This window comes from Grampus griseus, assembly GCF_964374135.1.
Source record: "Grampus griseus genome assembly, chromosome: 10".
Classification (NCBI taxonomy): Eukaryota; Metazoa; Chordata; class Mammalia; order Artiodactyla; family Delphinidae; genus Grampus; species Grampus griseus.
Window position 1 is genome coordinate 62524739 of NC_139004.1, and position 22634 is coordinate 62547372.

At 38.3% G+C, this 22634-nt stretch overlaps 1 protein-coding gene across 1 annotated transcript in view; it reads left to right on the top strand.

Annotated features, from left to right (window-relative positions):
• Nucleotides 1-22634, top strand: part of SACM1L (SAC1 like phosphatidylinositide phosphatase) — a 57515-nt gene that overhangs the window by 14140 nt on the left and 20741 nt on the right. The window contains exons 2-8 of the mRNA XM_082664524.1: nt 2631-2728; nt 5415-5489; nt 7016-7143; nt 13199-13348; nt 16173-16232; nt 17142-17175; nt 21437-21538. Coding sequence (XP_082520650.1) covers nt 2631-2728; nt 5415-5489; nt 7016-7143; nt 13199-13348; nt 16173-16232; nt 17142-17175; nt 21437-21538 — 647 coding nt within the window. The remainder of the gene's footprint in view (nt 1-2630; nt 2729-5414; nt 5490-7015; nt 7144-13198; nt 13349-16172; nt 16233-17141; nt 17176-21436; nt 21539-22634) is intronic.

The following is a 22634-nucleotide window of genomic DNA, read 5'->3' on the forward strand; positions in this document are numbered from 1 at the left end:
AAGAAGTCTTGTTTATCAGGTCTACTTTTTGTTTAAAATTTTTGTTTCTATTTGGTACTTGTTTTTTTATTTATCACCTACCTCCTTGTCCCTAGTACTTGTGTAATGCTTAGCACATGGTAGCTTTTCAATAAATTTATTGACTTACTCCTGGAGTGCAACTTACCCTTGCACAAAACATCTTCTGCAGGTATGGACTGATGTGTTGGATTTTTTTTTTTTTAATGATTCGAGACTGGAGGTAACTATCCTATGACTAGATTGTCTGGAAGTTTTTTTATACTTCCTTTAGTTTGTTTCAGGACCTCTCACTTTGCTTTCTTTTTATAGGTTTATTGAAGCATAGTTGACATATAATAAACTGCACATATTTAAAGCATGCGCTTTGATACATTTTGATATATTTTACACCTGTGAAACCATCACCAGTATCAAATGAATACAGTCATTACCCTTAAAAGTTTCCTTGTCTGTAATCACTCCCGTTTTCCCTTCTTTGTGCAAGTTATACATACAACTACAATATGGCCCAGCCATTCCACTTCTAAGTAGTCATCCAAGAGAAATGATGCATATGTCTGCCTTAAGACTTGTACTAGAATGTTCATAGCAGCTTTATTCATAATATCCTAAACTGGAAATGGCACAAATGTCCATCAGCAAGTGAATGAATAAACAAATTGTGATATATCCATACAGTGGACTACTATTCAGGAATAAAAAGGAACATATATTTAGTTTGAATTGAAGACTGCCATATTTGAAGCAGATTTGTTTCCTTTGTTGCATTTCTTATTTTGTATTAAAATTGACTTTCATTTCCTTGGCATACCCCATTCCCACCCCATGGAGGAAATATTAAGAAGTTAGTTATAGATGAACCATAAAAGGATGTAAGTTATATTTGGATAATTAAGGGTTGATTATTCCTCAAAAACTTACAAGTCAAAAATGGTCAGTATAGTTTGTTCTGCTACAGGACTTGTTTCTGTAACACCAAATAGCTTATACATGGTCAGTAAGTAAGAAATGATGGGGCTTCCCTGGTGGCGCAGTGGTTGAGAGTCCGCCTGCCGATGCAGGGGATACGGGTTCGTGCCCCGGTCCGGGAAGATCCCACATGCCGCGGAGCGGCTGGGCCCGTGAGCCTTGGCCGCTGAGCCTGCGCATCCGGAGCATGTGCTCCGCAACGGGAGAGGCCACAACAGTGAGAGGCCCACATATCGGGGGAAAAAAAAAAAAAAGAAGTGATGTCAGTGATGGTGTGTGGGTTTATTATGTAAGATTTTTCATTGGCAAGAAGAGTAGAATAGAGGGAGTAGAATTTAAAAGGAAAGGAAAAAGCCCTCAGATTGGCTGCTGCACAGACAGATGTTCTTTCAAGTGTGGTTTAAGAACAGCAGAGATTAGTCCCTGGAAAAACGAACAAGCTAGTTCTCGCCCCAACTCTGGTCAGCTCCTGGAGGCCCTCCATACCTGCCGGTTCCGTACCTGCAGGTTCCAACTTGGTTGAATCCACGGTTGCAGAGGGCTGACTGTACTGCACCATTTAATATGAGGGACTTGAGCATCCACAGATTTTGGTATCTGGAACCAATCCCCGGCAGATACCTGTACTTACTCCTGTGCCCACCTTAACAACAGCCTCAGTCTCCATTTTTTTAGTGCCTGCAAATCTTTATTTTAACTTTATTTAGTTTTTGTTGATTGTCATTTCCTGAGGCAGTCCCCAGCCATGCTGAATTGCTTGCCTGGAGTTATCCGTTGTACCTCCTGAGGAGCCAACTGTTAATTTTTGTTGGACTCAGGTTACAAAGTTGCATAAATTCTGAGTACTCTGCTAATTGTACCCCCTTTATTTTTTACTTTGCAGGATGAGGTTTTTTTTTCAAGAACACATCAGTGGCATTCAAACAAAATACAAAAATGTTAAAGTAGTTTATTTTAAACAATTTCCTGGAAATGTGTTTCTTAGTGTTTTTAGCTAATACTTAAATCTTGGTTACTATGTGTCAAGTGTTCTAAGTGCTTATCAAAGAGTATCTCATTTTATCCTCACAACAATGCAATTTAATGAGTCTGGTATTATCCTTATTTTATGGATAAGGGAACTGAGGAACACAGGGGAGGAGTAACGTGCCCAAGTTCACACAGCACAGTCTGGTTACATAGAATGTGCTCCTGACTACTGAGCTACATTGCCTTCTGCACCATGTTGAGTATAAATTAGATTTTAGTATGATTTTCTTACGTAAGTCAGAGTGGTAGTTTTACAGCGAATTAAAACCTTATCAGCATTAAATTAGGTGAAAAGAGTTGCAGTGAACACATAAGGACAGCATAATAGCTTTATCTATTCACTGTTGTGACCTCTCCCGTTGCGGAGCACAGGCTCCGGACGCGCAGGCTCAGCGGCCATGGCTCACGGGCCCAGCCGCTCCGCGGCATGTAGGGTTCTCCTGGACTGGGGCACGAATCCGTGTCCCCTGCATCGTCAGGCGGACTCTCAACCAGTGCGCCACCAGGGAAGCCCAATGATGTCAAATTTAAACACTGTTCAATTGTTATAACAGGTTTTTTTGGAAGTCTTCATTTCACTTCGTTATTTATGGTTTTAAATTTCTTCTTAGGCATATCACACCTGAAAAATTTTATGTGGAAGCTTGTGATGATGGAACAGATGATGTACTTATCATCGACCGTGTGTCCACAGAAGTTACACTCTCAGGTATTTCATGGCCAGATTTAGAAGTGTCTAGAAAGATTTTACACTTAAGTTGCAATAGTTAAATTAATGAGATCCATGTGAGTGTGTGGATATCTGAGTGTCTTCTTAGAAAATTTTAATTCTTGCTACCTCATTTGATTTTTATGCATTAATTTTATACTTTTTCCTTTTCATGAAAAGGAGAAATGATCTTGAAAATTTTAGGTAGCATTTTACTATTCATAAGGATTTAAAAACTTTCTTTATTTGTTCCCTTATCAGTACCGTAACAGGATTGGTTTTGTTGGTATGTTAGGTTCCTTTCTAGCTGTAAGATTTGAATTATTTGAGTGTGAGAAAGTTGTTTTAGCATTAAGTGTGTGGAATGTTAACAGCTGATTTGGTTTCGAAAATATTCATGACTATGAGGATAATTTAATAAATGAAAAATAATATATACATCACTGGGTAAAACTTGTGTTTTAGGCAGAATGATTTTCCTGAGCTTTATCTATCTATCTTATCTATCAATCCAGTTATAATTTAGCTTTGCTTCTCTGGGGTGTGAAAAGCAACTTGTTTTTCAATTGTGTGGAACACTGATTTCTGACTAGATTAATGTGAAGTAATTTTGGTAACGAATTAATGTATCATGCGATACCACATTTAGAATTTCATGTTTAAAAATTTACCTCTAGATAGTGTTCTGTATTAATTTTTTTCTGAAGGGCAGTATTTGAGTAACCATAGAGTAGGCATTCGGTAAATGGTAAATATCCTTTGAACGGATTAAGTGAAACATGAAAATATTTTGCATAGGATACTAAAGTGTAAGAAAGGTAGGACTATAAATCTCCATTTCCTTGGTTGTCTGCTTTTTCTGGTAAGCTTTTCCTTTGACCAAATAAAGTAAGAGCTGTTTTAGCTTGATAATTTGGCATTTCCTGTGACTGTTGCTTGGTGACTGCGCTCTCAGAATAGCTGACTGATGTTAACCACCCTTAGTGTACTTCTGAAGTTTAGTCCCACTACTTCTTTATAACATATTGATTCAACCCAGTGTCTTTTTTATTTTTTTGGAGGGGAGGCGGGCTGGGGGTGGTGGGCCTTGCCACGAGGATCTTAGTTCCCCGACCAGGGATCCATCCCGTGCCTCCGGCAGTGGAAGCTCGGAGTCCTAACCACTGGACCACCAGAGAATTCCCTACCACCTAGTGTCTCATAAAAGCTTTAGTATGGATGTATTTTCAATTATTTTTTGTCTTTTCAGTGACATTTTATTTGTAAGTAGAGAATGCAGACCCATTTGAGTGGACAAAGCTAAAGGTTTTGAATAGTTTGGATGTAAAAATGATAACCGAACAGTCATTGGTAGACACATGAAGAGATACTTTGACCTGAAGCTAGTGATGATGAGGGGCTGTCGATCACAGTTTCTCTGGTAGTTTCCTTTTACCATTGGGAATACAAACCATTGCCACCGAAAGAGGAATTTTTTTTCTTCCCTGAAAAACCAACATAGTCTTAGGAATTATCATAGTGTTATTGCTATTACGCTCCAGTTAATGTAACTTACAGCTGTATCAGTAGTACATTTATGTTTATCAATGATCTCAGTATATTCAGAATCTTCTCTGAGCTTTAAACTGCACTGGTATTTCCATTTTTCATGGTAATTAATTATGGCATAGTATTGCTAAGTAAATTGAATTATTGAGAGAAACAAGTGAATTTTAGACCTTATTCAGAATTAGTTTATTTAGAAAAACAGGGCTGCCTTTAAGAAACAGGACTGGAGTTTACAGCAGTGTTTCAAAATGGGTCCCAGGCTGATAATTAAACTGTGACTGAAAGAAAAATTTTATAGCCACATAGGTTTGGAAAACTTTGAATTAAACAGTGGAACAGCTTTCGTTTACTGTAGGCCTTCTCAGAGCCTTTAATTTCCTACTGTGCATTGTGACTCTGGGAGAAGGAGTAGAGTTAGTATGGATATAGCAAAATAAGTTTCTTTGACTGGGAGACCCTACCTCCCCCCTTTTTGGGCATTATTCCCTAAACTAGAGTTGTACAAAATATGTTTTGTGAAACACATTGGCTTAAAGTTTAACAACTGTGAAATGAACCTTGTAATGTAAGGTAGTCTTTATTAATAACGGCATTATTGATAAAATCGCAGCTAATGATATTGCCTCCCTGGATACCTGTATCAGTTTCTTTTAGACGTGAACAGGAGGCTTTTCCTTCCTCCTCCCCTCTTGAATCTTGGCCTCCATGTCTCACATTCTTATTAGGGAATTAGGCGAGTCTTTTTTTTGCATTCCATTTGTTGCATGTTGAGATTAAAATCTTGTTTCAACTTCCATTTACTTTCTAATTCTCTTAAAGGGGTAAAGATTTGGTTTCTGACAAGAGATTGAATAAATTTGGTTGAAAATTGGCATTGGAAATAACCCTTAATTTACGTAGTGAGGTTGCTGAAGCATGTTACTTTCGGCACCATATTCTAGACAGGCAGACACCTTTATATGTAACATGGACATCTTTGTTTTATATTCTGCCAAAGTGGAGGTCTGACACTAATGAAGGAATATTGTTTTCTTAGAACAAAGCGTGCATATTGAAGTAACCATTGAAATGAAACTACATTTCTCTTTCAGTTGGTGAGCTTTTTCTAAGTGATTTTTCTTTACTTTCTTCTTTAAAGTCAAGAAAGATATTCCTCCTTCAGCTGTCACAAGACCAATATTTGGTATACTGGGCACAATTCATCTGGTGGCAGGTAAGAAAAATGAGCTAAGATGGACAAGAAGGTAATTAAATCGATGCTATTAGAGTATAAGATGAAGGCACACTTTATATCTTGCTTTAGGCAATAAATCTGTAGGTGTTTGTCATTAATTTATACCCCAAATAGCAAGTGGTTAAATTTGTAAGCCTGAGGTTCTATTTTTTTAATTAATTAATTAATTTATTTATTTTTGGCTGTGTTGGGTCTTGGTTGCTATGCGCGTGCTTTCTCTAGTTGGCGACGAGCGGGGGCTACTCTTCATTGTGGTGCACAGGCTTCTCATTGCGGTGGCTTCTCTTGTTGCAGAGCACGGGCTCTAGGCACACGGGCTTCAGTAGTTGGGGCTCGTGGGCTCCAGAGCACAGATTCAGTAGATGTGGCACACGGGCTTAGTTGCTCCACGGCATGTGGGATCTTCCCGGATCAGGGCTCGAACCCATATCCTCTGCATTGGCAGGCGGATTCTTCACCACTGTGCCACCAGGGAAGTCCTGGACCAGAGTATTCTAAACCTTCAACTCCGTGGCTCTGTGTTATTAGGAAAGTGATGGTTTTTAATCTAAATTTTATTTCATTGAACTTTTGAAAAGTTCCTATCGTATCAGGCACAGTGCTGGATGTTATTTATGAAAGATGCAAGTCCCTTTTGTCCTGTAGCTTACAGTTGAGTGAGAGAGGCATTTAAATAGTAAATTACTGCAGAACAATGTAACAAGTTCTAGGAGAGAGGTGTACATAGGAAAACTTTCAGGGAGGGCACTTGTGGTTAGAGCCTTGAACAGATGTGAATAATTAATCTAGTGGTAAAGGCTTACCCTGGTTTATTTGTGGGAGGAGGAGGTGGCCAGGATCAGGGTTGGTGTATTAATGCATGGTGCTGGGATCGCTTCTTGATTCCTGACCACTCATCTTCGGAATGTTGCAGTAGCCAGTTAGTTATACTGCCCCAGCACATTTCTCTACCATTTAGAATGACATGAAGGACATGGGAGGTGTAGATATCTGCAGTGGCCAGATATTATGACCTATGATGCTTTAAGCTACACATCGGGAAATGCATTAGCAAAGGCCCGTATGCTTTGGGGATGACAGGAGAGTGAGAGAGAAGCGTTTTCTGTCTGTACTTTCCATCTGCTAGGATCACTGTTCTGGTTACCAAAAGCTTTTACTTTTATCTTTCTGAGAAAAAATTTGATCTTTCAGTAAAAATTTGTCTAAATAATATGCTGGTCTTTGTATTCATAAATTATAAGATTGCTTTTCAAAAAGTATGGGTCCTTTATCTATTTAGCACAGCTCTCGCCTTTATTTATTTTGGCTGCGCCTCAAGGCTTGCAGGACCTTAGTTCCCTGACCCAAGATCAAACTTGCACCCTCGGCAGTGAAAGCGCGGAGTCCTAACCACTGGACTGCCAGGGAATTCCCGTAACTCTTGCCTTAAAGAATAAGGACTGCTATTTCTGGCTTTACAGTTGCCTTATTTCTATTTATGTGTACTTGGCTCTGCTTTTTTGCAGGTAATTATCTAATTGTCATTACCAAAAAGAAAAAAATAGGTGAATTTTTCAATCATGTAATCTGGAAAGCAATAGATTTTGATGTCCTTTCTTATAAGAAGACAATGTTGCACTTAACTGATATTCAGGTAAGAACTGGAAGCACTTACTAATTGCAAAATCCAAAGAAGTCCCGTGGGGTGGATGGGGAAGGGAGGTGGAACACAAAGAATGTTTGATGGATTTCTTTTAAACCTAATTATTTAAACAATGCATAGAGCATGGTCACTCTACATACCTAGCCCTAAAGTGTATTTTTTTAAAAAACTGTTCATATATTTTATTGCACTTGGGTTTTTTTTAACTGACTCAATTCTTAGATATGAAATTTCATACGAGAGAAAAGGACGGACTGAAAATGCACATGTAGTCAACACGTAGATTTAACTTCATATCATTTTTGTGAAGAAATAAAATATTAAATATCTTTCCACCATTGAAAGCAGTTATACTCCAATAAAGATGTTGAAAGAGATAAAAATAAAAGGGATGCTCCTATATATTACTAAAAAAAAAAATTATCTTTGAAGTTCCACTCATCCCGTTTCATTCCCTCTTTCCCTAGGGAGAAAGCTTTCTTCAGTTTTGCCACATGGGAATATAAGTGTGTGTGCATGTGTACACGTTCAAACAGTCCTCTTTTTGCACAGTTCCTATATGCATGGATTTCAGTTACCACAGTTTAGTTAACACCAGTTCCCGACAACACAGTTTAAATTTCAGTTACCATGATATATTGACTAAAGAATTAGCTCACCAAAGATGAAAGTGCAATGAAACAAAAAATGACGACTCTAGAAGTGAAATTCAAACTGAACATGAATAGAGTATAGAAGAAATAGCTGATGGTGGGAATCAGAGACTCTGGATATGCAGCCAGAGGTCTCAGTGAAGGTGATGTTATCGACATGAATGGTCAAGTGGTTGTGATGAAAAGGTTGAACATGTCCCAGAGCAAGTGATGCCGGTAACAAACTTCACGTTAAAGGAACTCACAGAAGTGTTTCATGATGTTAATAGTACGAAGGATTAAGTGTTAGAAGCTAGTTCAGGCTTAGATGTACGACAGTTCATCAGGGTGTAGAAAAGATGGTATCATAAGTTACATGATGAGAAGAATGCAAGCACTGTTCAGGCTACTCTTGATAAATTTTGACCAGAAGTAACATATTTTTAATTATCAGTGTTTCAAATGACAGTATACTAAACAACGTTTTACTATTTTTTCATTTCCCTATACATTTATAACTTACAGTAGGAGAGTTTTTAATGTGTTGATTAAAAAAATTTTAAGTCACGAAATGATCCTAACTTTCCTATTGATTATTAAGATAGTTTAAGATTATTAAGATAACATCGTCATTTTTATAGTCCCACCCTATCATGCAAAGTGAAGATTGCCTGTATTCATATTCAAACAATATCTGTTTTTGCTTGCAGTATATTTTAAAACTTACATGAATGGCATTAACCCTGTTCTAGTTTTTGAAAATTACTTTTTTTAAGTCAACATTATGTTTAGAGATTTACATCTGTTGAGTACTTGTTTTCTAAATGTACTTTATTTATAGTATTTGCTTTTTAAAAATTTTAAGCTGTATTTTTATTCCCAGGATTACAGAAAGTTTGTTTTTAAAAGAAAGCTAATTATTCTAAAATATGTATCTTACCTATGATAAACATTAAAAAAAAAATCAGTCCTAGCACTATTGTCTTATTGACTAAGTAAAGCTGTAGAGTATGGTTTTTATACTTTAAACTTAAAATTTCTTTCTTACTGTATATATATCTATCAATATATTAATAAATTAATTCTCTATGAGACATGATAATTTAAGGCAATAAAAATGGTTGTTTTCATTTAATAGCCTAGTAATATTTACTTGAACAGTTTCTTCTTTATTGCTATAGTTTGTTTTCAGGCTATGTAACTAATTTTAGCATTCCTTGCTGTATATGCTTTGCTTACTTATACCTTTTGTTTTTTTACAAAAATGGTGAGGCCAAATTAAAAATTTTGTATGTAGATTCGTAACATGAATTAACATGTTAATCATCTGCTAAACATTAAACAGTAACAAACATTAAAAATTATTTTTTGAAACAAGGATAAAAACAAATGTCAATCTTGGTATTCATTGGGAAAGCCAGCTAAAATGATTATCAGAAAATAAATAGATATACTGCTTTTACTGGATCTTCCTTTATTGCTTATTGAAGTATAATTGACTTACAATATTATATTAGTTTCAGGTGTACAACATGGTAATTCAGTATTTTTATGCATTTTAAAATGATCACCATGAGAAGTCAAGTTACCATCTGTCACCATACAAAGTTACTAAAATATTATTGACTGTATTCTGTATGTTGCATATTATATCCCCATGACTTACTTATTTTATAAATGGAAGTTAGTATCTCTTAATCTCCCTTACCTATTTCATTCATCCTTCCTACCCCTCCCTCCCCACTGGCAACCACCAGTTTGTTCTCTGTCTATGGGTCTGTTTGTATCATTTTTTTCCTCTTTTTAAATTTTTTTTATTGGAGTAAAATTGCTTTACAATGTTGTATTAGTTTCTGCTGTACAATGAAGTGAGTCAGCTATACCTATATCCCCTCCCTCTTGGACCTCACTCCCACCACCCGCCCCTATCCCACCCATCTAGGTCATCACAGAGCACTGAGCTGAGCTCCCTGTGCTATACAGCAGGTTCCCACTAGCTAGCTATTTTACACATGGTAGTGTATTTATGTCATACCTAATCTCCCAGTTCGTCCCACCCTCCTCTCCCCCCTGCTGCCCGTGTCCACATGTCTGTTCTCTATGTTTACATCTCTAATCCTGCCCTACAAATAGGTTTATCTGTACCATTTTTCTGGATTCCACATACATGCGTTAATATACGGTACTTGTTTTTCTCTTTGTGGCTTACTTCACTCTGTATGACAGTCTCTAGGTCCATCCACGTCTCTACAAATGACCCAATTTCATTCCTTTTTATGGCTGACTAATATTCCATTGTATATATGTGCCACATCTTCTTTATCCATTCGTCTACCGTTGGACGTTTAGGTTGTTTCCATGTCCTGGCTATTGTAAATAGTGCTGCAATGAACATTGGGGTGCGTGTATCCTTTTGAATTATGGTTTTCTTGTCAGTGTCTTACAGTTTTCTAATGAGAGGTCTTTTACCGCCTTGGTTAGATTTATTCCTAGGTATTTTATTCTTTTTCATGCAGTTGTAAATGGGATTGTCTTCTCAATTTCTCTTCCTGTTCATTGTTACTGCATAGAAATGCAACAGACTTCTGTATTTTTAAAATTTATTTATTTTATTTTTGGCTGCATTGGGTCTTCGTTGCTGCATGTGGGCTTTCTCTAGTTGCGGCAAGTGTGGGCTACTCTCTGTTGTGGTGCGCAGGCTTCTCATTGGAGTGGCTTCTCTCGTGCGGAACGTGGGCTTTAGACATGCGAGCTTTAGTAGTTGTGGCACGTGGGCTCAGTAGTTGTGGCTTGCAGGCTCTAGAGCGCAGGCTCAGTAGTTGTGGCGTGTGGGCTTAGTTGCTCCACAGCACGTGGGATCTTCCCGGACCAGGGCTTGAACCTGTGTCCCCAGCATTGGCAGGCAGATTCCTAACCACTGCGCCAGCAGGGAAGTCCTATTCTACTAGTTTTTTGGTGGCATCTTTACTTTGGGGTTTTCTATAGTATCATGTCATCTGCAAACAGTGACAATTTTACTTCTTTTCAATTTGGGTTCCTTTGATTTCTTTTTCTTGTCTAATTGCTGTAGCTAGGACATCTAATAATACGTTGAGTAAAAGTAGTGAGAATGGGCATCCTTGTTTTATTCCTGATCTTAGAGGAAATGCTTTCAGCTTTTCACTGTTGAGCTTGATGTTGGCTGTAGGTTTGTCATATATGGTCTTTTTTTTTTTGGCCCCGTCACGTGGTTTGTGGGACTTTAGTTCTCCAACCAGGGATTGAACCTGGGCCCTCAGCAGGGAGAGCACGGAGTCCTAACCACTTGACCGCCAGGGAATTCCCTGGTCTTTATTAATAATGTTAAGGTATGTTCCTTGTATACCCACTTTGTTGAGAGGTTTTATCATAAATGGATATTGGATTTTGTAAAAAGCTTTTTCTGCATCTATTGAGATGATCATATGATTTTTATTCTTCAGTTTGTTAGTGTGGTGTATCATATTGATTGATTGGTGGATATTAAACTGTCCTTCCGTTCTTGGGATCAGTACCACTTGATCATGGTGTGTGATCTTTTAAATGTACTGTTGAATTTGGTTTGCTAATGTTTTGCTGAGGATTTTTGCATTTGTGTTCATCAGTAATGTTGACCTATAATTGTCTTTATCTGCTTTTGGTATCAGTGTAATGCTAGCCTCATGGAATGAGTTTGGAAGCATTCCTTCCTCCTCAATTATTTGGAATAGTTTGAGAAGGATAGGCGTTAACTCTTCTGTCAACGTTTGGTAGATTCACCTGAGAAACCATCTGATCCTGGACTTCGTTGGTAGTTTTTTGATTACTGATTCAATTTCGTTACTGGTAATAAATCTGTTCATATTTTCTGTTTCTCCCCGATTCAGTCTTGGGAGATTGTACGTTTCTAGACATTTATCCATTTCTTTTCGGTTGTCCATTTTATTGGTGTACAATTATTTGTAATAATCTCTTATGATCCTTTGTATTTCTGTGGTGTTGGTTGTAATTTGTCCTCCTTCATTTCTGATTTTAGTTAGGCCCTACGTCCTTTTTTCTTAATGAGTCTGGCTAAAGGTTTATCAATTTCTATTTATCTTTTCAGAAAAACAGGTCTTAGTTTCATTGTTCTTTTCTGTTGTTTGCCCTGGGGTGTCCCGGCACTGGTGCCGGCCTGCCGGTGGGCAGGTAAGCCCCTGCACTAGTAGGCCAGAAGGAGGACTCCAAAAGGGCACTTGCTAGCACCAGTGTCCTCGTGGTAGAACAAACTCCCTGAGACAGCTGCTGCCAACATCTGCATCCCCAGTAGCAGTCCCAGTTGCCTCCTGCCTCTCCAGGAGGCTCGCAAAGATCACTAAGTGGGTCTGACTTAGACTCCTTTTAAATGCCTCCATGCTATAGGACTTGGAGCATGTGAGATTTTGTATGGGCCCTTTAAGAGTGGAGTCTCTGTTTCCTACAGTTGTTCTGCTCTCCTGCACACAAACCCTTCTGGCCTTCAAAGCCAGACATTCTGGGGGCTTGTCTTCTTGGTGCAAGATCGTTGGCCTCAGTAGCTGATGTGGAGCTCAGACCCCGTGCTCACTGGGGAGAACCTCAGCAATTGTGATTATTCTCCCCATTTGTGGGTCACCTACCTGAGAGTGTGGGTCTTGACTATACCAGGTCTCCACCCCTCCTACCCATATCATGGTTTCTTCTTTATATCTTTAGCTGTGAAAAATCTGTTCCACTAGTCTTCAGGTTTCTCTCATAGATAGTTGTTCTGTGAATAGTTGTAGTTTTGGTGCACCTGTGGGAGGAGGTGAGCTCAGGGTCTTCCTACGCTACCATCTTGGCCACTTCTCTCTCTCCTGGACTTTTCTTTTCAGTCTTTGCTTTTTTTTTTTTTGGTAAAGAATTCCATTTTACTTCCCAACTAGCCCAAACCAGTAAAGTTTCTTAGGAATGAGGATGGTATTGTTCTCTCATTATTGACTCTCTGTTACTGGGCCCCTCATGAATTTATGTTTTTCTTCTGTCAAATGAGGATAATTAATGCTAAACTAGCAAGGGGTTGCTGTGAAGATAAAGGAGAATCTCTGTAAAGTGTCTGGGACGCAGTAGGTCATAACCTAAGGTGGTGATGTTGTGTTAAAGTAACTCTTCTGCCCTTTAAAGTAAAAATTGTGAAGGATACCAATGGGAAAGGAGGTCTCCCTAATCAGTTAATATAATACCCTATGGTGTGGAGCATTGTCCATATATCAGGAACTGTCCCAGGTCCTGGGGAAATGGTGAGCATCCTGCCCAGTCTTTGAGCCAGTGGCATTTAACAGGGCTGAACTTTCAGGTTTTTATTTTCACTCTTTTGTCATGTTGATAGATTCCTTTTCAAGTACAAGATAGACTGATTATTTGCTCTCCTTTGTTTACAGTTACAAGATAACAAAACTTTCCTAGCAATGATAAACCATGTCTTGAGTGTGGATGGATTTTATTTTTCAACGACATATGATTTGACCCATACTTTGCAGCGGCTGTCTAACACTAGTCCAGAATTCCAGGAAATGAGTCTCTTGGAAAGGGTAAGCTTAATCTTCAGTTATTATTACTTTTTTTTAATTTTAAGGAGCTTTTCTCTATTTCATCCATAAAATACATATTGATTTTTCTCAGTCCTGGCTCTATCAGGATCATGTATGGGGCTTTGAAAGTATACCATGTTTCAAATAGACATCTCATTTCCAAATTCAGGACCCCAGAATCTGTGTATGTTACACAGACAGGATTGAGAACCACAGGGGTCCATTTTTAGAAATCTAGCTTAAACATGAATGTTGGTAATTTCCTAGCTCTCTGTGTTCTGTGTTGTAACGGTTATTAGCATTAGCAACATAATTGTACTTGTAAAATTAATGTTCTAATGGATGATGTTCTTTCTGCAGTGGTGCTTTTTATGGTTTTTACAAGTAGAAAAGTAAAAACTTAAGAACTTGAAAAATATGCTTTTGTTTAGGGTGGGGTTTTTGGTTATTTTATTGACTTAAGTGTTTCTTTAAAACTGGACCTCAGGTGATTTCAACATAAAATTTCTGCTGTTCAGGAACCTAGATAATTGCTGCCTTGATTTTTTGTTAGCAAAAGTAGATACGTTTAGGGGACAGACAGCATTTAAAAGGCTGCTGTCAAAAAGAAAAAGTCAGTTATCTGTTAGTTTGGACCATACGAAATTGCGACTAATTGACCATATTTGACCAATAAAAATGATCATTTTATATAGCTCAACCTATATCTTTTTTTTTTTTTTGGCTGCATTGGGTCTTTGTTGCTGCGTGTGGGCTTTCTCTAGTTGCGGCGAGCAGGGGCTACTCTTCGTTGCAGTGCACAGGCTTCTTATTGCGGTGGCTTCTCTTGTTGCGGAGCACGGGCTCTAGGCGCGCGGGCTTCAGTAGTTGTGGTTCGTGGGGTCTAGAGCACAGGCTCAGTAATCGCAGCGCACGGGCTTAGTTGCTCCGCGACATGTGGCATCTTCCCGGACCAGGGATCAAACCCGTGTCCCCTGCATTGGCAGGTGGATTCTTAACCACTGTGCCACCTGGGAAGTCCTAAATCGATATTTTAGTTGACTGGCTTTTTAAAGACTTTATAGTCTATAATTTTGTAAGATTATATGTAGGCTTCAATGTAAGTTTAGACGTAAGCTAAGCAATGAAGAAATTTGGCTTTTAACTGCAAAGAGACTCTTGCTTTTTTGCTACAGTCTCCATTCGGTATGAAATGTCTCTCAGATGCCTGCCATGTACCAGGCACTATACTAGCCACCGGCCACACAGGATGAAAAGACATGCCCCTGCCTCTCGGGAGCCTGCAGTCTACTGGGGAAGTGGAAGTCCAGGCAATCACAGAACAAGGGACAATTGCTGTCACAGAGATAGGTACCCAAGTGTGGTAGGATCCTGAAGGAAGGCGGGACTCACTCTGTCTGGGGGAGTCAGGGACGACTGTACAGAGGAAGGTGATTTTTGAGCCGAGACTTAATGATGAATAGGCCTTATTGATGAGGCGGCAGTGGGAGAAGGAGGGTTCCAGTCAGAGGCAGTGGCAATATTAGGCTAAACTGAAGAAGAAGCCATCTCATCTGTTGGGATGGGAGGGAATTTTTTGTCAGCTAATCAGAAGAGTCAAAGTTACCATAACTTGGGGAATCACAAAAGTGATAAGTGAATCATATATACTATAAACATTTTATCTCAACTTAAAACATAAAATTTTACATTGGTCAATTTTTTGATGTAGGATCATAAGCTTTTCTTTGTTTTTGGTTCCTTGATTCCTAATTGTCTTTCCTGTATAAATTATATCCATAATGCTTTCCAGTTTGAGTCTCTTTAAAGATTTTGACACTTACAGAGCAGTCTGTTTGCAGAATACCATATATTTTTACTATGTTTCTCCAGTCTTTTATAGTTGCCATTTTTACTCCTAATTCAACAGAAGTTTTGTTTTTAGCAACTTGCCTTTTATCAAGTTCTGTTGTAAATCATTCAACTTTATAGAAAGATCAGTTTATTTTTAAGTCATATTTCATTGATTTATAAAATAGTTAAATTATGTTATGAATAATAAGAAAAACTGGCACAAACTGATTGGGAACACACAGTCTGAATCTCAGGAAGTGTACCGTTCAACTGGTTATGCCTGAGTGCAAGAGCCACTCCTCGTGACTTTCTGCTGGGGACGGGGGACAGGGGAGTGTCCGTTGCTGTGTTTTATAAAGAGAATGAAGAGAATTGGTTAGTCTACTGAGTTGTTGAGGGAGTTTCTTCTGTATAGTTTGAAAGTCAGAGTGGCCAAAGATGAGAGCAGAGAGTTAAGTAGGGGTTGCCAGATTCCAGGACTGGTTAGGCCATGTGAAGATTTGGTTCTTTAGATGACTGTGAACCAGTGAAGAATTTCCAGCAGACAGGAGACGTGTCATGTTAGACAGCTGTTGGCAGCATGTGGAGGAAGGGTGTGAAGGGCCAGGCTAAGGCTTGAGGCTAGGGAGGCTGTTTTAGTAGTTGGGATGCAATCAGGTGTTAGCCAGGGGTGGTGAGAATAGATATGTAGAAGAGGATCTGGATCTGGATCTGTAGAAGAGGATCTGAAATGGATCTGGAAGGGGATTTAGGACTCGGTGGTTGATTAAATATAAGAGAAAGAGCCTGTGGGGACTGTCAGGTTTCTGTATGGGCCAGCAGCACTGGCTTGAGGCAACGAGACAGGGATACCCGAAGTGTTCTTTTTGCAGCATGTCAAAGAGACCTGCTCCTAGCCACCAGGTGGAGACATTGATTGTTATACTTTTCTTTCTGTAGAAACTCAAATGGCAGGAGATACTGAATACTAATTTTAAAACTTCTCTCTTAGGCAGACCAGCGGTTTGTATGGAATGGTCATCTTCTAAGAGAACTTTCTGCTCAGCCAGAGGTAATGTACACTAAATAAAACCAGCTTATTTGTTACAGTTCAAGTTTTAATTGAATACATGTTATAAAATGGCTACCTAATCGCCAAGGATTTTGGTAAAGAATTCTAATTTAACTCTGTTTATAACTTACGGACTTTGATCCGATCTACCCTCCCACATCATTGTAGGTTGAAGAAGCCTAATTATTTTACTCAGATCTTCTATAGAAGCCTTAAATAAAGAAAAAAATACCTCAGTATAAATACATTGCTTTCTATAAGTGAGAGAGAGAGAATGGGTCTTGGTAGATGAATAATGTTAGAAATCGGGCCAGAGCTAATTCCCCAGGCAGTGGAGAGCTTTGCATTTGTCTTCCTATGGGAACCTGACTCCCTTCAGTCACCCAGGATAGACATGCATAGGTGTCACCTTCCTCTGTTCTTGGTTTATACAAATGAGATGTAAACAAGGAGGCCACCTAGGAAGCATAATGTATTGAATCTAGGTAAACAGATTTGCCTAATGGCATTATCCCTTGGCATTTGCTTTCCTTTTTTGGGAAAAGTAGTTTAAACTGCAAACCATGAATGTGGAGATATCTTTTCCCTGGAGCAGTGAACTTGTTGCGGGCAAAGACTGAAAAGGAGGGAGATAAACATTCTGCAACTTCATGTAGTTTTATTAGTGTTCCAAAATCTGGAAATGTTCAAGCCCAAATGATTGTAGCACATACTTAATTTTTTTTAATTAAAAAGACAATGTTACACTAGAGAAATGTCTTTAAAATTAAAAGTTACCCATAAGCTTACTACTTTGTTTTATTTGTATATTACCTCCCCATCTGTAAATATATTTTATATAGTGCTTCTTTTTGTTTATTATTTTTGAAGTATATTTATTCCTAAACATAACATACATCTTCATTTCAGGTCCATCGGTTTGCTCTTCCGGTATTATATGGCTGTATCCTTACATATTACTCTTTAGTTTTCTAGCAGCCTTTATTTAAATATTATTAGAATTTAGATTTAAAGACAGTCTCAAATATTACATGAGGAGAGTATTTTAGAATTAGTAGAAATCTCTTTTGATAATAATATCAAACCATTAACATAAAATCTTAGAATACTGGTTGTAAATGACCTTTTTTTTTTTAATAGAATAAACTCTTTAGACTGACTAATGCTCTCTGGGGCTGGTGTTTTAAAAGAAGAAATATGTCCACTGTGTTTTGGCTTTATTAGACTTTGTATCAATAAACAAGAATAGTTTTAGCCTATTGAAAATTTTCCTTAGCAATTAAAAAAGTTAGACTTAGGAACTAGGGTAACCAGCAAGTTGGAGAGGAGAATTACAATTAAAAATTATATTTTTCATTTGAAATAGCCACAGAAAAATGAAAATACATGGTGTACAAAGAATGATGCTTGGGGTGAGGTGTAGTACAAATACAAAATGAGTAATGGTTATCTAATTGTAAGTTCATTTTTAAAACTAATCTTTATCATAGACATCATAATAAAAATAGGGAAGCAAAGTGAGCTGGCTGTTAAAGGGTAAGCACAATGTGCTGATGAGTGCCTATAGTCAGGACTCTGCCCTGCAGAAACTGAGGGGATCTTTCTATCACATACCCACAAAGAAGCTTATTAACTAACACACAGTCTGTGATTTATTTGTTCATTATGTTAGTATGATTTCCTTAAATTATTATGCTTGTTATACTTAAAAACAGAAAAGTAATGCAGGAAACATTTTCCACAGTTGCGGGGGAATAAAAAGCAGAAAATGTCAGGATAAAAGCTCCTGTTTATTCTGGTTTTTGTTTTTGTTTTTCCCTGGAGCTCTCTAAGTTCTCCTAAGGATAAAATAATAACAAGTGTACTATTTAGGTAGTGCTTTAAGGGTTTGGGCCAATTGTGTGTATGTGTTTTTTTAATTCCAAAATGAGATTGTGAATGGGCAAATAATAACAAATGAGATTATAGAACACTTTTTCTAGGTGATTTTAGAAAGTTTATCTATTTAGCTTTAAATCTGAAGTTTTACATTGGCTTTTGTTTAGTGTAGCTTTTTGACTAGACCTGTCCTCAGATGTTTCCTGTACTTAGAGATCGGCAAGAAAAAAGGGCCCAAGGCGGGAGTGTGACTGGAGCAGAGAATGGACAGGGAGTAGGAGCTGTGTTCAGAGAGGCTGCTGGACCCACATTATGCAGGGCCTTAGAGGCTTTGTCTTTTACTTTAACTGTTAAGGGAAACTATTGGGATTTGAGTAGAGGCTTGTCATGGTAAGACAGGATCACTCGGACAGTGATGTAGAGAATATGCCAAAGGTGAGCAGGGGAGGATGCAAGGAATAGCTAGGAGCAGTTGTAGTAATCAGGATGGAGGTGATGTTGCCTGGGACCAGGGCGGTAGCTGATGGTGATGAAAAATGGTCAGGTTCTAGATATGTTTTGAAAGTGCAGCTAAAAGGATTTTCTGACAAGTTATACATGGGGAATGAAGGAGGGTTGAGTATGAGTCTTAAGATTTTTGGCCAGAGTAAGTGGAAGGAAGCCATGCATTGTGGTGGGGAAGAGCCGAGGTGGAAGGCAGGCCAGAGTATCTGGACTTCTATTTGGACATGTTGAGCTTGAGATTTCTGTAAATATCCAAGTAGAGATTGTCAAGAAGACATAGATTAATGGAACTGGAGTTTAGGAGAGAAGTCCATGTTGGAGACGTAAATTTTTTTTGGAGACATAAATTTGAAAGTCCTCAGGGTATAGATGGCATTTAAAGCCATGAAGTGGGATGAGATCATCAAAGGAAGAAATGTATATGGAGAAGAAAAAGGTGTAGAGAAAGAAGACAGCCTGAAGGGGGTTCTAGATAGTGAATAAATGCTAGAGCCACGGACTACAGGCCTCAGGACAAAGGACTTCTGAAGTGGGGGAACCAAAGTAAGTGAACTGAAAGGACGAGTCATATAGAGTTACTCTAAGATTTGAAGTTGGAAAAATGAACCAGCAAAGGCAAGTGAGGAAGAGAAGAACCAACCAATTGAGAGTAGTGTCCCAGAAGCAAATGAAAATAAGGTTTCCAAGCAGAGAGTCTCATCAGCTGATATGCTGCTGGTTGTTTAAAAATGACCATTAGATTGAGAGTCCGCCTACCGATGCAGGGGACACGGGTTCGTGCCCCGGTCTGGGAAGATCCCACATGCCGTGGAGCGGCTGGGCCCGTGAGCCATGGCCGCTGGGCCTGCGCGTCCGGAGCCTGTGCTCTGCAACGGGAGGGGCTGCAACAGTGAGAGGCCTGCATACTGCAAAAAAAAAAAAAAGACCATTAGGGAGGTTATGTTCCTGTTTCCCCCACTTCTCCCCAAATGGGGGCTGTTACCAGATGCTGGGAAGAAAGATTTTGGAGAAGGTGGGAGCACAGCCACATGCTGGAGCAATGTCCTTGAGTGTGTGAGGGGGTGGGGTCTAGTACACAGGTCGAAGGCCTGACATAGACAGCTTATCCACCATCCAGCTCATCCGCCCTAGTAGAAAGGAAGCAGCTATGGTGGACGTGGAGGCTAGTAGGTAGATAGATGTGGTGGGAGCATGTGGATGGCTTTTATTTTCACAGTGAAATTGGAAGCAGTGCCATTAGCTGTGAGTAGTAGCTGGAGGTTGAAGAGAAAGTGTGAAATGGGCATCCCCAAGTGGGAGTGCATGGCCCTGAGAGTCACTAATTGATAAAAGATTAGAAGTAAATACATCGACATTTTAAAAGTTGTGTCATGGTGGTGGGATTCTGCATGATTTTTCTTTTTCTTTCGTTCCTTACATGCTTTTGGATGGATATTCATCTTGTAATCAGAAGAAAATGATTCATAAAACAGACATATTCCATGCTATACTCAGTTCTCTTAGAGGCAGATCCATGTCTGATTCATCTTTGTGCCCTGCTCCAAATGAATGAATGAGTAAATAACGGCTTTGGAGTCTTCTCTAGTACTGTGGTTTTAAAGGTTTGTGAATTGGGAGCTCAAGATGACTCATTATTAAGTCTGATGATACCAGGTGATAGAGAGGGATGAATCACAAGAAATTCATATTGCTAGTATCATTTGGTACCACTATTTTGAAAATTATTTGGCATTTCCTTATGGATTTACCAGGCCTTCCCCTCTACATACACAATACATTTATACAGGAGGTTTTTCAAAAATGTTTACGGCACCACTGTTAGAGCAAACTCTGAGCACCACGAGTTCCATCAGCAGAAGAATTAGGGCTGTTGTGACATGGTTCTTATAGATTGCACACAACAATGAAGAGGACCAAACTACTGCTTCATGCAGTGCAAGGATGACTCTTAGGTACTTACTGGGGGCATAAACAAGGACTTGAAGTTTTTTAAGAGTGTTGTGCCATTTTTATAAAACTCAAAAGCAAGCTGTGTGTTTTCACGTCATGGTTGCATATAATGAAACTAAGAAGGCAGGGGGATCGTCTCCACAGGGCTTCTGGGGAAGAAGGCAGTTGGATGGGATGAAGAAGGAACAGATACTAGATTCAGGGCTTTGATACTTTTCGCAAGTCGGAGGTAGGTTTATAGATATTTATTTTATTATGCTCTTAATGCTTTATAATGGATGAATCAAATTACATTAAGCAAAATGTTATGTATAGGAAATAACCATAGGGCAAACCCAAACCTATGAGGAAGAGAGAGATACATTCTGTTTCTGAATAATCTTTAATTTACAGTTTGATCTGTAAATCTTTATATACTTAGCAACTGTTATTGGTAATTATAATTATGCATATAATATAAACTTCAGTAGCTTAGTCTTTTTCCCCCTTTTTTTCCATTTCTTATTGGAAGGTTAATCTATTTTAAATGTATAAGTCTTTCATTCAAAGATTTTTTTGTGATGTGGTTAATATTCTTTACTTTCAGAAAGTGGTTGAGACTATCTGGGAAAGGAAATCATATTATTTAAATAGAAACACTGTAATGAGCCACTTAAACACACTGACTGTATGTCATTATAGGGTTACTGACTTGACAAAACTTCACAATCAGTACTAAAGGGTTGTGAATATTCATGAGGAACCAAAAATTTGCATATTCTCCTTTTTATTTTCTAAAGGCAGAGACATTCTTACTAGGGTAGATTCAAATTTCATTTGAAAATAATACATATGATTTTGCAATATGTTATATTTTTCTTAATGTAGTTAAGTTATTACTATGCACTCATGTTCTATTAATGGAAAATACTTTGATTGGATTCTCATCTCGAGGAGGAGTTGTTTCAGAGCTGGTGTCCGCTATTATGTAAGAGGTGAGATTAATTTTGTCAGCACGATTTGGTACTGGGTTATATCTATCTCTAATTAATGTTTGGCTCATGGTAACATGAATGTAACCTTTTGTATTTTATTTGTTTCATTATCATTTGATAGCCTTGCTAAATATTTATCTCCTGCTTCATTATGATAATTAGGTAGGTCTTCTGTACTTTACTCCAGCTACTGTAGTTACATTGCAGATGTTAATGAGACACTGTAGGCTGCTTCTTACTGCTTTAAGAGGAATTGATCATGTTATTTGCTGGATGTCTGAGAGCATAGCTGAACCCACTATAGTTTTCAATAACCTAAACTCATATGAGAAAGTATTTTCTTATATTGCTGTTGGTTTCTTTGCATGTATAAAGCTAGACATTTGACCTTATGCCTTCAACTTTGAAGATTTACATTTGAGCATTTATTCTTTAGGCTTTGTGCTAGCAACACGCTAATTTGCTTAAACGAAGCTTTTAAAATCTGTATTAGAGGTTACTGTCATTATGAAAATGAGTTTCCCGAACTCTGTTTTTTTTTTTTAAGCCAGAGTATATCAGAATAGAATCCTATGGACCCTTAGGTAAATCATAGAAGTTTTGGGCCAGGAAGTTGTAAAAGTCATTTGGTTAATCTCCTTTAGTATAGGTGATATAGCAGAGGAAGAAAGACATTTAGTTAGTGACCTGGCCAAGATCACACAACCAGGATTAGAGTTAGCAATGCCCTTGTATCTGGATTTTCTTGGATGGAGTCATATTTTTTAATTAAAAGTTTTGAATTGGTAATGCAGTCACATAGATCAGGCATCAAAGGTATAAAAAGATATGCAGTTAAAAAATATTTCTCATTTCTGACTTCATCTGCTGCATCTTAACCTCCCGACCAGCTGATCTGTTGTTAGTTTACTTATCCTTCAGATAATTTTTATGCTATTCCAAGTATGTTCTCCTTCTTTTGCAGACAGTGGTTGTATACTGTGTACATTTTCTTGCACCTTGGGTTTTTTTTAACTTAATATATATTGGAAATCGCTTCATAAAGATGTCTCGTACACTCACTCGCTCTCACACACACACAATCTCACTCTTATTC